This window comes from Lacerta agilis, chromosome 3 (genome assembly GCF_009819535.1).
Source record: "Lacerta agilis isolate rLacAgi1 chromosome 3, rLacAgi1.pri, whole genome shotgun sequence".
Lineage (NCBI taxonomy): Eukaryota > Metazoa > Chordata > Lepidosauria > Squamata > Lacertidae > Lacerta > Lacerta agilis.
In genome coordinates, this window is record NC_046314.1 from 11982959 (window position 1) to 11998471 (window position 15513).

General features: G+C 41.1%; 1 protein-coding gene across 1 annotated transcript in view; it reads left to right on the forward strand.

Moving 5' to 3' along the window:
• The window catches only part of PLCB4 (phospholipase C beta 4), a 197264-nt gene that overhangs the window by 142503 nt on the left and 39248 nt on the right, over positions 1-15513 (forward strand). The window contains 8 exon segments of the mRNA XM_033142845.1: positions 189-273; positions 1852-1942; positions 3785-3880; positions 4804-4904; positions 8233-8268; positions 13213-13354; positions 15054-15138; positions 15376-15500. Of these exon segments, the coding sequence (XP_032998736.1) occupies positions 189-273; positions 1852-1942; positions 3785-3880; positions 4804-4904; positions 8233-8268; positions 13213-13354; positions 15054-15138; positions 15376-15500 (761 nt within the window).

Here is a 15513-nt window from a genome sequence, read left to right on the forward strand (position 1 = left end):
AATCTTTTATTCATGGTTAATGTATTTTGCACTAATAACTTTCAGTTGTGGAATAAGCAGACGGAAAAAGAGAGGGGGGGGGGAAATAGTCTCCATTCTCTGTTGTATTTTGATTCATAACAGTGCTTCGTGTTTATATATATATATATATATATATGTTAAAAAAAACCCACTATATTGTTTCCCAGCAAATATCAACAATACAAAATGTCAAAATACTGTGAAGATCTGTTTGGAGACCTTCTATTAAAGCAGCCACTTGAAACTCATCCAGTAGGTACCTTCCAACTGTTTTCTTTACATCTTCTTGTAAAAATCAATGAAAACTTTCGCCACCAAAACTTTCGTTATGTACAGTGGTACCTCTGGTTGTGCACGGGATCCATTCTGGAGCTCCAGTCGGATCCTGAGGTGTGTGAATCTGGAGGTGCTGCTTCTGCACATGCACGCATAGAACACTTTTGTGCATGCGTGTGCAGCGAAACCGAGAAAAATACTTCTGGGTTTGCCACGCACGTATCCTGAAGGATATGTGCGATGAACCTCCACTTCAGACTCTCCCCTCGTTCCTAAGTGTATTTTTAATCAGGTGTTCTGGGTCAAATTACAATGCACCCCACCTGTCCCTCTGAGGTCCGTCTGTTATTTCAATCCCCTTTTATCTATAATCTGGGGATCCCTTAGTAACGGGAGTTTTCCTGTCCAGCGGCCGTGGCCGGTTATATCCTCTGCTCAGGGCTTCAGGGGTTAACCTCTCCTTTGCCTACAGTTCGGGATCTCTCCTTATTAGATCCCCTCACTATATCAGTTAGCTAAGCCCTCTTAGCAACTCTGTGGCAATACCAGGGTTTCCGCCCGCTATCCCCTCCTGAGGGAACTCCAAGACACAAACTATCACCCTCAGTTTAGTTTTGTCCTTTCCCTGAGTTCACTTCCTCAAGAGCCTATATAACTCGCTGGACCAAATGAACGACGATATTTTCTTAGCTCAACAATAAGAGGTCTTTATTTCTTACAGAACATAACGGTTTCAGTAATGGTTAAGAAGCTTAGTTTCATAACAGTGTAAACTCTTTCTTTCAGCATCATATACACATCTTCAACGATCCTAACCTAACCTGACCTAAACCTAACCTGGCCCCACACCCTCCTTCTTCCAGTCACCACTCTCCCCACACTAACGGCTGCTCCCTCCTTTTAAAGAGCGGAAGGTCCCGCCTCCCAAGGGGTATCTGCCACTCAAACTGGGGTGCCCATTAACTCCTAAAACACCGTGGGTTTCTGAACATCCCTTAACTTAGATCTGATTCATTACAATATGTAACCAGAGGTGAGCGTAAGTAGAGGTACCACTGTATATCCATAGATCTCAGAGTTTGAAGGGTGTCCATAATGAAGTGCCCTGAAAATATCTATTGCTCCTGTTGACTTTTCTGCCTTAATATATTAAGATATTTGTAAGAGCCTAGCCATCCCTCCACAAGAATATAGGAAACCTTATTTATGACCGTTCCCTTTTAGGAAGCACCTTAAGGCATACATCTCTTTTCCCAAGGCTTTTTTCCCCAATTAAAGCTGCAATCCTATAGCTACTTACCTAAGAGTAAGTTCAATTGATCTCAAAGGGACTTGCTTCTCAGTAGACACATACAGGATTGTACTGTAACCGAGTTATTCAATTCACTGCGTCTCTTTCTCTTTGTCTTAATTTGTCCCGTAGCATCTTCTTTCCCTCCTGTGTGCGTTCATTTAGATTTTAAGGCTGCGGGCAGGTTCTGTAACCGTTTTTGACAACACAAATTGTAAACGTTTGTGTGCGTTTCCTAATTATGCCTCTTTTCTTGGTTGCAGCTCGAACCAGGAAGACCGCTGCCTTCCCCAAATGATCTCAAAAGAAAAATTCTGATTAAAAACAAAAGGTTGAAAACTGAAGTGGAAAAAAGTAAGTAAAGTGCTATTGAAGTGCGAGCCTCACAAGAACACCAGCATTGTAGTCTTCTGTCTAAATTGTCTCAGAGTTACCTTTAGTATTTCCTCAACCCGAAACAGACTTTCTATTTTACCGTTTTGTTGTTTTTCATGAAGCACTGCAGTAACAGTCTCTTCAGAAAGCAGGGTTCCTCCAGCTGTTTTTGGTCTACAACTCCTGTCATCTCTAGCTAGCCGGACCAGTGGTCAGGGATAATGGGATTTGTAGTCCAAAAACAAGTTTGGGAAAACCCTGTTCTAAAGCATTGCTGAATCATAGTACTCTTTTACCTTTCAGTGTACCTTATGCTTTTACAAAATATCTTCTTTTTTGAATAAAGGATAGCTCTTTAGTTATTAGTCTCAATGCGGTGGTGAATTTCATTTTGCTCTCCATACTTCTTGGCCCTGGTATCTCAGTTTTCTAGTGTCTTTGAGGTTTGTCAGGGAACATTCATTTGAGATAACTTCGACCTTTTGTCAGCAGATGGAGGTGATCCCAATCTGGTCCCTTCCTGCATGAACCAACTTTCTTATAAATTGTCACAGTGACTGAGTGATTGTTACATCTAGCAGAATGACTACAGCCATCTGAATGGCTCCTTGCGAGTAAGCTGCACTGAACACAGTGGGACTTACTATCAAGTAAACAAGCATAGATACTCAAAACCCACTAAGATCATGGACAATTTTCATGGGCTTTAACTTTTAACCATTCCTTTGATGGTAGAATATGTGTTGTTTGAATTAAAAGATGTGGATAAATGACTTCTTAAAATGACCCACCCCATTTGTGGATAGAGAAACTGAAAGGGTAACAACCACAGCAACTGTGTTAGCAGCTTGGCCATTATTTGGCATCATCTACAATACCAGAAAACTGGTGTCGTTCTGGGGCATTGTGTATGGGGAATGGCAGCCACCACCCCAAGAAAGCTGGAGAAAATTCTGAAAAGTTGCCTTCTCTTTCAGTGGGTGTGAGATAAGGGAGGTGTGTGTGTTTCCAAACTGTAAATTCGGGAAAATGACTTCTGAATAATTTTGGCTCAGTTCTACTTTGAATGTGTTTTGTTTTTGCTGCTTCCAGTTAAGTACAATATTCAGAATATGAAAAATATGAAAAAGACTTTAATATAAGGGCCACTCTATTACTCTAGAACCAAGTGAGATCCGTGCTGTTGCGGTAGCACTAGAAGGTACAGATCACATGGCTGGCCCCTTAACATCATGGTTACTTTCACACCGACCTTGATCAACTCTGGGGATCAGCATCTGTATACATAGTAGCCGACTCCTAGGGGCCGAGGTCCCTTCGGCCCCCCTAAAATATTTGAGGTGGCGGGTTTCCCCAAAATTGATGGGCATTGCCATTCAAATGCTGTGTGTGCGCCATGTCATGTGATCGATTATGTGGGGCGGGGCTTATCTCCCCCCCATTATGTTATTCAAGTTGGCACCCTTGCCTGAAGACTAGTAAGTCATCAGATCACAATTTATATACACCTGATCTTGTACCATTTTGCATTCTGTGTGGAAGTGACTCCCATATTGTGGCTGCCAGTGTGCAAATTAAGGTTGAGACACTGAAGAGTTGAGTTGGGATGCACTTTCAGTGAGCGCAGGCTAGACTGGGCTCGTTCTGACAATGATCCACCCAACCTTTCGAGTGTATGCAGCCATTCCCAGCCAGCCCTTAACAGCCGGATGATTTTATAAGACAGCATAACGTACAATATCTTACAATATATTTTTTATTTACGAAATATATTTTGCCTTTGTGTGTGTATGTTTGTGTGTGCCTGTTTGTTTTAAATAGAACAGCTTGAAACTTTGAAAAGTATGATGGAAGCTGGTGAAACAGCTGCTCCTGTTAGCATCTTGGAAGATGACAATGAAGAAGAGATAGAAAGTGGTAAGGTGGCTCTCAAAATCACTCTCCTTTCAGCTCCTCTAACTGATTTTTACGATAGCTTGGCTGATAAACCATTTGAGAGGTATAGCCTTAGATGACAGCTTTAATCTTCTACCGCCCACTAATGCATCTTTCTTGATGGTAAAATTCCCTTACCGCCCACCAGTGCTTGGTGGAAGGGAGAATTCAGCTGTAGAACACCCTACCGCCCACCAAGAATCATCAAATGCCCACTAGTGGGCAGTAGGGACCAGGTTGACAACCCCTGTTTAAGCAAACATTCACTTCCAGCATAAATGTCCTTAGTTTTATATTTGAGCTCTGGATTCCAAAGATATGTGCAAGAAGTCCAGGGAGTTCATAAAAACATCACTCATGGACTGATCCTGTGGTGGACTGATCCTGAGGTGGTCAACAGGCCTGGATGAACAGAGCAAATAATGGGGAATTGTCAACTCAGTAGGGGAAGAGTTACCAGGCATAGGGTACCTTTATCTATGTAGATGTGAAGCTATAGTTTAACTACAGCGGTACCTTGGTTCTCAAACGGAATCCGTTCCGTTCAACTTCCGAAATGTTCGAAAACCAAGGCACGGCTTCCGATTGACTGCAAGAGCTTCCTGCACTCAGGTGGAAGCCATGTCGGACATCCGGCTTCCGAAAAATGTTTGAAAACCAGAACACTTATGTCCGGTTTTTCGGCGTTCAGGAGCTGATTTGTTCGTCAACGAAGCCGTTCGAGAACCAAGGTTCCACTGTATTGCAGAGCTGTAGTTCCTGATGTGTAACTTCCTTTTAGAAAACTAGTGAAGCTTCTTAGATGCTTTCATGTTGCTTTTTTTTAAAGCCTCTGCTTTACTCCTTGGCTCTTTCGGCATTTTAGTCATTGTCTTTCGGTGTTTTCTGCTTGCGTTTTTATGTAGCTGACCAGGAAGAAGAAGCCCATCCAGAATACAAATTTGGAAGTGAGCTGTCCGCAGACGACTTGAGCCAAAAAGAATCAGTGGCGAACAACGTGAAAAAGGTGGGATAGCTTTTCTCGCATACGTTTTAATTGGAGAACTTCTCATTTGTTGACATGTCCAGGAGAATGGGCTCATGGTGCTTATTAATAATAATTGTAGGTAGAAAGAACATATGATTTTGTTCAAAGTCACAAAGAAAGAGCCTGAATGAAAGACTAGAAACTTCTTTTATTTGCCTGTATGGTTCCTGCTGAATGCTTCGAATGGTAAATCGTTGCTAATATGAACAAGAACAACCTGTAGGTCTGAAGAGTAACAGGAAGTGCACATCTGAAGGGTCCAGTGTGAAATTATACCAGTAGATCGCAAGAACAGACAGAAAGGGGAGACATTACTCTGATTGTTCCTACTTGGTATTCTTCTGCCCCAAGTACCAAATGGCTCCTTTTAAAAAAGCGCAGTGCACCAGGACAGCAGACACATCAAACCCTGCATGTCCAAGGGAAAGATTCAAATTTCAGCTATTTTGCTGCTGTTGTTATTCTAGCGCTTTTCTTCTTACCCTGCCTAGCTTCTAACATCGATCCAGGCAGCTGCACCAGTAGAAGCCCTCTTGATGTGCCAAAACCTTTAAAAAAATAAATAAATTAGTTTTTCAGATTTTAGAAATTTACAAACAATAATCCAACAACCAACATAAAAAGAGAATTCCAAAGAACCCCCTTTTGTGGGTCCTTATATTAACCTTTTCCTCCTGCATCTTTTCTATTAATCCAAATCTTTTAAATCTCCATTATACTCAAAATTCAACATTGAACTACAAGTGTTATTCCAATCCAACTAATCATTTTAATTGTTTACAATGGTTTTTAAGATAAATTATATATTTTCCCCATTTCTTATTAAAGTTTTGGTCTTCCTGGTTTGTGATTCTTCCAGTCATTTCTGCCAATTCAGCATAGTCCATCAACTTAATCTGCCATTCTTCTCTGGTCAGGACTTTATCTTCTTTCCATCTCTGGGCCATTAACATCAGTGCAGCCATGGTTGCATACAGAAATACACTTTTCTGATCCGTTTGAATTTTGGCCCCTAGAATTCCTAAAACCAAAGTTTCAGGTTTTTTTTTAAAGAAGTTATTTTAAACATTTTTTTCAGTTCATTATATATCATCTCGCAGAATTCTTTTACTACCTTACATTACCACCACATATGATAGAAGGTGCCTTCTTTTTCCTTAAATTTCCAGCATGTATTGACCTTGTTTTGTACATTTTAGCTAGTTTACTAGGAGTTAAATACCAATGATACATCATTTTCATACAATTTTCTTTCAACTTATAACATGATGTGAACTTCAAATCCCTGTTCCATAGCTTCTCCCATGCTGTAAATTGTATATTATATCCAAAATCCCTCGCTCAATGTATCATAACTGATTTAACCTGTTCATCTTTTGTATGCCATTCTAATACTAATTTATACATTTTTGAAATCAATTTAGTCTTGTTTATTAACAGCTCTTTTTCAAATTTAGAGGTTTCATTAAGAAAATCTTTCTTTTTGTGCCTCTTAAATATATCATTTGGTTGATGGTATTGTAACCAATCAGTTAATAATTCCTCTTATGTCCTCAAACTTCTTTAATTTTAGTTGATATTCTACTTCTATTAACAGTTCTTTGTATGTTGCCCAGTCATTTCTCTTATTCATTTTTTGTAAGATATCGCTTCCAGTGGGGAAAGTCACCATGGTGTTTTTTGTTCTAACAATTTTTTATATTTTCCCCATACTTCATAAACCAATTTTCTTACTACATGATTTAGGAAAGCTCTATGTACTTTAACCTTCTCATACCACAAATAGGCATGCCAACCATACCTGTTGTCATGACCTTCTAAAAAAAATGTCAGTATTTTTTAATATCTTGTCTCTTAGCCAGCATAAACAGGATGCTTCATAATATAATATTAAATCTGTCAGGGAGAATCCACCTCTGTCTTTAGAATCTATCAACAATTTATATTTTATTCTTGGATTTCCCCCCTGCCAGATAAATCTAATAATATCTTTTTTGCCACTCTCTGAAGTGTCCTGCATTGCTGATCAAGGGTATTTATTGGAATAAAAACATTTATAACTTTTTAAAGTCTCTGGAATAGAATTTGCGAATCGAGAATTGATAATACCCTATGTGCTTTATCTTTGCTTCCTCTGGGTGTCCACGTTGCATCCAACTCCTCATAGACTAGGGTGATGGTAGTTACTTAATGAACCATGTGGCACAAAATTACTTCCACTTAATAGGTTGTCCTTGATTGTGATCTGGGTTTGCTTCTTTGCTCCTCCAGTAATCAACTATACAATGGATTTTTGTCATTGTTTTGGATCTTAGTCATTGTTTTTCAGTATTAGGGGCAGAATTGCAGGTCTGATGCATTTATCCAGAATGTGCTTCAAACAGCTGTAGAATCTGTTTGGTCAGATAAGAGGTTTTTTGGGGGTTTTTTTGCCACTTTAAAAATGCAGCTTCAGTTCACTTTTGGTTCTTCCAACAGTTTCAGTTATCTGAATCCCCGCCCAACGCCCACCTTGGTACAGAGGATCTTTCCTTCCCTACATTGAGAACATTTTAAAATTAAAGAGCAGCTATGACTTACACATGGATCCAACAGAAACAATTTATTTAATTTGTTCTTAACAGTGCGTGCTAACATTTCTGTCCCAATTTTCTCCCCCACGCGGAGATGCTTGACAGAGCTAACGAAATGTAATAAACAACAAAAGTCAAATAAATAAATAAATAAATAAATAAATAAATAAATAAATAAAATGGCAATGATCAAGTCTTTACAATAACCAAGTAAATACCAAGCAAACCTCCAGACTAAAAGCAGCATTAAAAAAAAAACAACCCTGCATGACAACGTAATCATTGGAAAGCAACCGAATCAAAGGCTTGATGAGAAAGAAAAGTATTTGGCCATAAGCAGAATTTAAATAAAGAAGGAGATGGCAGAAACTCTTGGGACAGGGAGTTCCACATAAGGGGGGGGCTGCTGTAGAAAATGCCCCATCCCACCATAAGACAACGAGGACAGCTGACATAGTTGATGGTGCTGAAAGCAACTGAGAAGTCTAGCAGAGCTAACAGCATATACCCCTTTTTCCAGCTCCCAGCATACAGTTAGGACTCCCCAAATCTGGTTTGAAGTCAGTCTGAAATGGTTCAATGTAATCACTTTCATCCTGGAGTTTTTGGAGCTGGGTCGCCGCCGTATTGAAGAAATATGCCCGGCCCTTTCTCTTGCTTCCTGCTTTCTCTGCCTTTGAGATATGAGTGTCATACTGCAACTTCTTTGGATAATATATGTATTTTTTCCTTAGGCTGTGGACGATTCTGAACAAGAAAACAATAAAAAGGTGATCCTTGGGATATTTTATAGCTTTCCAACTTTTTTGTTTCTCTGCATCTAACAAAGCTGCTTTGTAGAGTGCATTCTTAACTTCCTGCATTATTTAACTATTCTCTTTATTTAGCTATTCCTCAGGAATAGTTTCTGATTTTTATGGTGGCTCTTTCCTTGTAGTGCATAGCAAATTCAGTTCTCTGGTAGGATAGTTGAATGCTGATTGCCTGCATGTCTCCTCTATCTTAGCTTAATGCAGATGTTTACATAGCTCATTGGAGAGTGATAAACCACTCTTGCTTCTTTCTCATCTCTTCATATCCTCCTCTACTTTGGCTTTCTCTTCCTTTTTATTTTGGGGGGAGTTGTGGGGGGGTTGCATGTTAAACTTTCTTCTGGAAATGCTTCGCTTGAACCTCTTTTCCCCATTCCTCTTCTCCCCATTTCCCTACTATCAAGGTTCTTCTGATTCCTAGGCCTACAGAGTATTCAGCTTGCCCCCATCTTTTAGGGGTTTTCTGCTGTTTATGTAGCAGAGTTTGGTCTTGCAAAACTTTGAGGTCCTAAAGCGGCCTGCTATTATGCCATAACTATCAGTTTAGTTCAGTAAGAAAAGCCGTGGCGCAGCTTTTGCTCCTGTGCACCCCTGATTTTATTTCAAACGGGGATGCATACGTTTGCTGTCTGGTTTTCAGACAGCAGAAATATTGGATTCGAAAGCTTTCTTTGCATATTTTGCTTACTTGGAAGAATGTGGGCTTCTGAACAGACTTCAATGGACTTATATCTGTTCTGTCTATTACCTCGCAGAAACAGCAACACACATTTTGTAGTCCTTTCCCTAACATCGGGTACAAATTCTCCGTGCAGTTCATTTAATGGTTCTTGGCTACTGAGAAGATCTTCAGTGGCAAACTGCAATCTGCTATGAAAATTACTCCAGTTTATTGCAAGATGACGGTGTAATGGACATTATTTGGGATGGACTGGATATCGGTGTGGGTGGGATGGATGAAAAAGCTCTTGCTGCTTGTTCTCACCTTAAAAACAGCCTGTATCTCAGGAGCTTATGAGATGAAAATAGCTGCTGAATCTAAGTAGTCACTTGTAATTGGTATTGTTTGGTAACAGGCAGCTTATGTAACAGTTCTGTGGCAACTGAGGTCGGTGGGGAGGGGAGCGTCCTCCACGATTTCTGCAGTTCCCAGATTGCAGAATGGACCAGTCTCTACTCAGACTCAACTTGTTGATGGAGGCTTCAGTTTTCAACTGTTAATCAATAGTCGGTGAAATTGGGTTTTTTTATTTTAAAAAAACCATTTATGAATCGCAGAAATAATACTTATAAATATTGATTTGTGAGTGGCTTGCAAGAAATGAAACACAGAATTCCAAAGTTACTGCTTCCACATGCAGAAGGCCTCTTCCACTCAGATGGCTGTTCTGCACCTCACCCTATAGCATTGCATGAGAAAAGTTAAAACTAAACCGCAGGGTTTTATTCTGCTTGTGCAAGCTCTTGAACAAGTAAGAAAACAAACTCCTCTGTAAAAAACCTATCTGTTAGAGGTAGGCCGGTGCTGGAGGCTGTCTTCCTTCTGTCCGTGGTTCCTTAGATCCAACTAATGCATGCATGAGGCTTGAAGGTTGTGTATTGTTGTGAAACAGAGCTACTGGGCGTTTTCTTGGTGAGAACTTTCTCAGATATGTAGGCAATCCCCTTTCCTCTCTACTTTTACTCCCTTGACCCCCATCAGGAATTTTTTTACAGAAATGTAAAAAAAGAAAGAAAGGTGACCCCATTCTTTCATGGTTGGAGGAGAAAGAATCCCATGTTTTTTTCATGCCATCATACAGAAGGTCACACCTTCCATGCAGTGCTTAATTGTAAGTGGCCTTCCTAACTCTTCCAACCGGCCCATATAAGACGAGCACCAACAGTTGGGCCTGGTGAGCACTTAATGTCCCCAACCCCTATAGTTATAATTTGTGGGTTGCCATCGGATTTTATTTTGATCTTAAGATGATTTTCAGCTGTATTTTAATTGATTGTTTGACCTTATGTTTTTAACGTATTATATATTTTGATGTTAGCTGCCCTGAGCCTGGTCCTGGCCAGTGAGGGTGGGGTATAAATTATTATTATTATTATTATTATTATTATTATTATTATTATTATTATTATTATACTTAGTGCTGCAATGGAACTCTTGAGAGAGTTTTTCTTTATTATTGCCTGTAGTTCTTGTTCTGATCAAGAAGTTTCACCATCTGTCTTAGACGGAATGGCAGGCCAATCCCCTCCCACCCCCTTAGCAGCCCCCAAGGATGTGGAGGAACAAAAAAATAGAATCAGAATCGTAGAGCTGGAAGGGAATCATCTAGTTCAGCCCCCTGCAATGCAGGAGTATGCAGCTGTCCCACGTGGGGATCAAACCTGCAACCTTGGCATTATCAGCGCCATGCTCTAACCAGCTGAGCTACCCAGCGATCGGAGTTCCCCAGCTGCATTGGTTTTGCTGGCAAACGCAGCTTTAAATAGTGCCGACCCTTCCCAGCTTTAAGGGCGGCACAATGCCAGGATACAGCTCCATCCCTTACGCCCTCCACATTTAAGCAGTTAAGAAATGGAGTCCATACGCAGCCATAAAAACCACAAGCGCCCTTTGTTGACATCAGGGGAGGAGAATGAGGGTGTCTGCAAATGTCGAGGTGGCCATTTTGACACATGCAAAGTGTGGCATCGTCTTTGTAGGTGGGTATTAAATGCAGTGAAGAGCCCCACACAGAACAGAGATTGTCGTCATCACTCGTATGACCGTTATTCCATGTCAAGAGTTTGAGATGGGATGTTGTGCAGGAGTTGCATGGCCTTGGTGCCATAAGAGCTGGTTAAATATAATCCACCCAAAGTGGATGTCCCACCAACCTGGATCTTAAGAAAATACACACACATACTCTGACTGTAGCCTGATCCTGCTTCCAGTCTCTCCTGTCCTTAAGTTCTGTGAGGTTTTTCCTTCATTGGGGTATTATTCCTTTCTGTCCTATTAGAGATCAGTTAGCCTTACGTATATAAGATTTCAAAAGACTGCTCTGTATTCTCATCCCCTGTTACCCTTCCCCCCACTTTATTCCCTTTTCCCATTTGTTTATCTTTCTTCACTTCCTTCTTCCAAGAGCTACCTAAAATTTAGATGGTAAGCATTGCGTGTTGAGGTCCCCAAGCCACCCCCCCAAAAAAATTCACACTTCAGACATAATTTTTGTTTGGGTTTTGGCAATAATTTGGTCACGACTTTATTAAAATACAAATTATGGGAATGGTTGTGTAGGCATTGGTTCAGACTAGCTGTCTTTTGGTCAGCGACGGGAGAATGCCACCTGGGGAGAGTTAAGGAGGCTGGGGGCAGAGCCTACCTCTCCCCAGAGGTCCCAGAGGCTCTTGCGTGGCCCTGTCCCCCTACCGGGGGTTCGGACAAAAGCATGTTGAGCTCCTGGATTCCTTTAACGGAATTCCCTGCACACCATCATCATTCTGGGGGGGGGGGGAAACCACCCTTCCAGTAACCAACACAATAACCAATGCCTAACCGCCAACCTTACAAATTGCGACTAGTTGCTACTGCAGTAGGCGGAAACCAAATGGCAACAGCCAATCAGCCAAATGGACAAAATTCCTACTGGGCCCCTGCCCCAAAAGCAGACGACCCCATGACAGGCAGTTGCAAGGTCAATGCAGAGGCCTAAAATAAAGGGGGGGAGGGGGCTGATCCGAAGCATGCAGCCAAGAGAAGTTACAGGTGGGTAGCCGTGTTTGTCTGCCATAGTCAAAACAAAATAGAAAATTCTTTCCAGTAGCACCTTAGAGACCAACTGAGTTTGTTCTTGGTATGAGCTTTCGTGTGCATGCACAGTTCTTCAGATACACTGAAACAGAAGTCACCAGATCCTTAAATGTAGTGAGGGAGTGGGGAGGGGTATTACTCAGAAGGGTGGTGGGAATGGGTGATCAGCTGATAGGTGTGAAAACCTGTTGCTGTCTTAATACAAAGAAATTTCAGAAATAGACTGGAAAGAGAAGTGGCTGAATTGCAACTAATCACCAAACTTAAAACCATGGAGAAACCTGGTCTGAACAAAGACATTGGATTCTTATCTCATTACACATAACAAAGCTATCTTTAGCCATCTCACCCCTTGCCTTTCCCTGCAAGACTAATTGCAGCCATTAAGAGTCGTCAACAGGTTTTCCACACCTATCAGCTGATCACCCATCCCCACCACCCTTCTGAGTAATACCCCTCCCCACTCCCTCACTATATATAAGGGCCTGGTGACTTCTGTTTCAGTGTATCTGAAGAAGTGTGCATGCACACGAAAGCTCATACCAAGAACAAACTCAGTTGGTCTCTAAGGTGCTACTGGAAAGAATTTTCTATTTTGTTTTAGCCAAGAGAAGGATCACCCTGTGTGCAAAGCAATATAAAGGACGCTGGGCTGTCCATCACAACATTGCAACATTTAATTCTCCCCAGCAACACCCCAGGGTCCTATAAGAGCTGTGGCTGGCTAACAAACCCCCGCCCCAGCTACCAGGGAGGTGGCATGCGAGCCCCTCTGCAATGCATGCTCTCCCAGGGGAGAACCCGATCTATGGAGCCAAGAAAGGAACACTGATGGTGTAACGTGAAAATTAGTAACATTGGTCATACAATGTCGCATAATCACAGGAGAATTTTGGGTTTGGTTGGGTTTTTTTTACACTTGACTTTCTTGCCTGTGACTTTCTTCACTGTATTTGAGCATTATGCCCATGCGCTGATGCTAGAGAAGGACTCTTCTATGCTGTTTTCCATTTGCGCTCGCTTTTAGAAGTTCTATCCAAATCCTGTCTGAACTTTCCCCCCCGCATGGACAAAGAAAGAAATGCCGTTTGTTCTAAATGTGCTTCCAGGGTGTCATAACCGCAGAAGATGAGCAAGCATGGATGGCGTCTTACAAATATGTAGGTGCCACAACGAATATACACCCATACTTATCAACGTTGATCAACTACGCTCAGCCGGTTAAGTTTCAAGGTTTCCATGTAGCAGAAGGTAACTATTTATTTCTTAAAATACATATATAAAATACATTTGCCCTACTCCTTACTGTGCCTCTCAGGTTCCTTTCTCTTACTTAACAGAACCCCCATGTATGGCTCTTAAGATCACATTTTCCTTTCCTTTCATTTCTTCCTTTGTCCACATGGAGGCACCAGATTACGAGACGTATGATAACCTACACAGCCCTACGAATTAAAATGCTTGTATATTGCAGATATATTGATGTACCTTTTTCTGCTTGTCCCTGTCCATTAAAATATGGCTGGCATAAGTGCCTGGGTTTTGCTTGTAATACCTACTATTTCGAGATTCCCTGCCTTTTTTTTTTTGCTTTGAACTTGTCATTTGCTTAGAAAAGAAGTCTTGATTAGAGAATGGCTGATAATCATGATCCAGATACAGCGGTACCCCGGGTTACGTACGCGATCTGTTCCAGGTCGCAGTACGTAACGCGGGCATGCATATCACGAACGCACAAAAAAACCCGGAAGAAGCGCTATTTGAGCGCTTCTGCGCATGCGCGAAGAGTGCAGAACGCTTCTGCGCATCCAGGGGCTGTGCGCGCTCCGGAAACACTTCCGGGTTGCGGGAGTCTGCAACTCGAACGTCCGCAACACGGGGTGTACTAGTAACGTGCCATTCTGTTTCTTTAGATAGTAAGTAAAATTTATTACAGCCATTGGCCCATATCAAGAACAAATCAGACAAGCGAACAAAACATAGAATTTAAAACAACTTGACGTAAGACAATTAAAAAAAAAAACACGAGGCAGCAACACTGCAGTTTAAACAATATCAAATCTAGCAACGCCATCAAGAACAACATTTTACCTCAATTTAGTTAATAAATATACAGCATAGGGATTCAGCTAAAACTTAATTTAAGAGTTGATTAATAACTTAATTTCTTCTTAATGATACTTAGTATTAGTTAAAGTATCGAAACTATGCAGTGACCCATTTCTCTTTTTCTGGGATAGGACATTTATCAAAAATCTAGCGACTGTAAGAGATCTACTCGGTTCCTCATCATTCAATAAATGAATTAATTTAGCCTCCTGGGTTCTGTCAGCCTGTCCTATCAGAAGTGGGGACAGAAATCTAGACCGGGCTGCTGAATAAGCTGGGCAGGAAAAAAGTATATGCTGTATTGTTTCTACGGAACCACTATTACAGTCACAGTTCTTTAGATATAGATGTTTATGACAAAGAGCGTCTTGTAATAAAGAAGACCTTGCAGAGTCAAAGGTCCAAAAGAAAAACTTTTACTAAAAGGCAAAAGGCTTGTTACAAAAACTTCAGGAAAAAAACTTCAGACATATGAGGTACAAACAAAAGTAAGAGAGAGGTAGAGAGCAGCTCGCTGAGTGGAGGAATTTATCTCTCCTGGCTCAGCGTAACCTTGAAATACTGTAGTCAAAACAATATTTGCATCAGAAATGAACCTTCTAGAATCTTCCAGCACTTTCCAGTTTCAGCCCTCAAAGACTTTAACCATGACAGTTTATACCCTGCCTTTTCCTTTATCCAAATGCTCTTCGGGTAGTGAAAAGCGGGATATCAAATCCAAACTCCTCCTTCTTCTTCTTCTTCTTCTTGTTCACTATTAAAATTCTAGTGGGCATTGATAGTGTACTAATCCTACCACTCTCAGAACCTTACAGAAGGTTTTTTTCTGTTTTCTTTTTAGAACGCAACATTCACTACAACATGTCCTCTTTTAATGAGTCTGTCGGGCTGGGTTATTTGAAAACACACGCAATTGAATTTGTGAAGTATCCTTCTTGCACTGAGAGAGCTATAATGGGAATGTTTTGTCATTACCTCTGTGGAGGCTACTTTGTGACTAAGCAATGCACAGTCCTTTAATACAGCAAGATAGTTGTCTGTGGGAAATGCCTTGTATGTTAGTACATTAAAAAACAAACAAACCCAAAACAAAGATGTGAGCAAATGATCGTTAAGTCTATACGTTGCTTGGTTATTCCATTTTCCTTAACAAACCAACACAGCTATAATAAACGGCAAATGAGTCGGATTTACCCGAAGGGAGGAAGAGTGGATTCTAGCAATTACATGCCTCAAATTTTCTGGAACGCTGGATGCCAGATGGTCTCGCTCAACTATCAGACCCCAGGTAGGCAGACGGG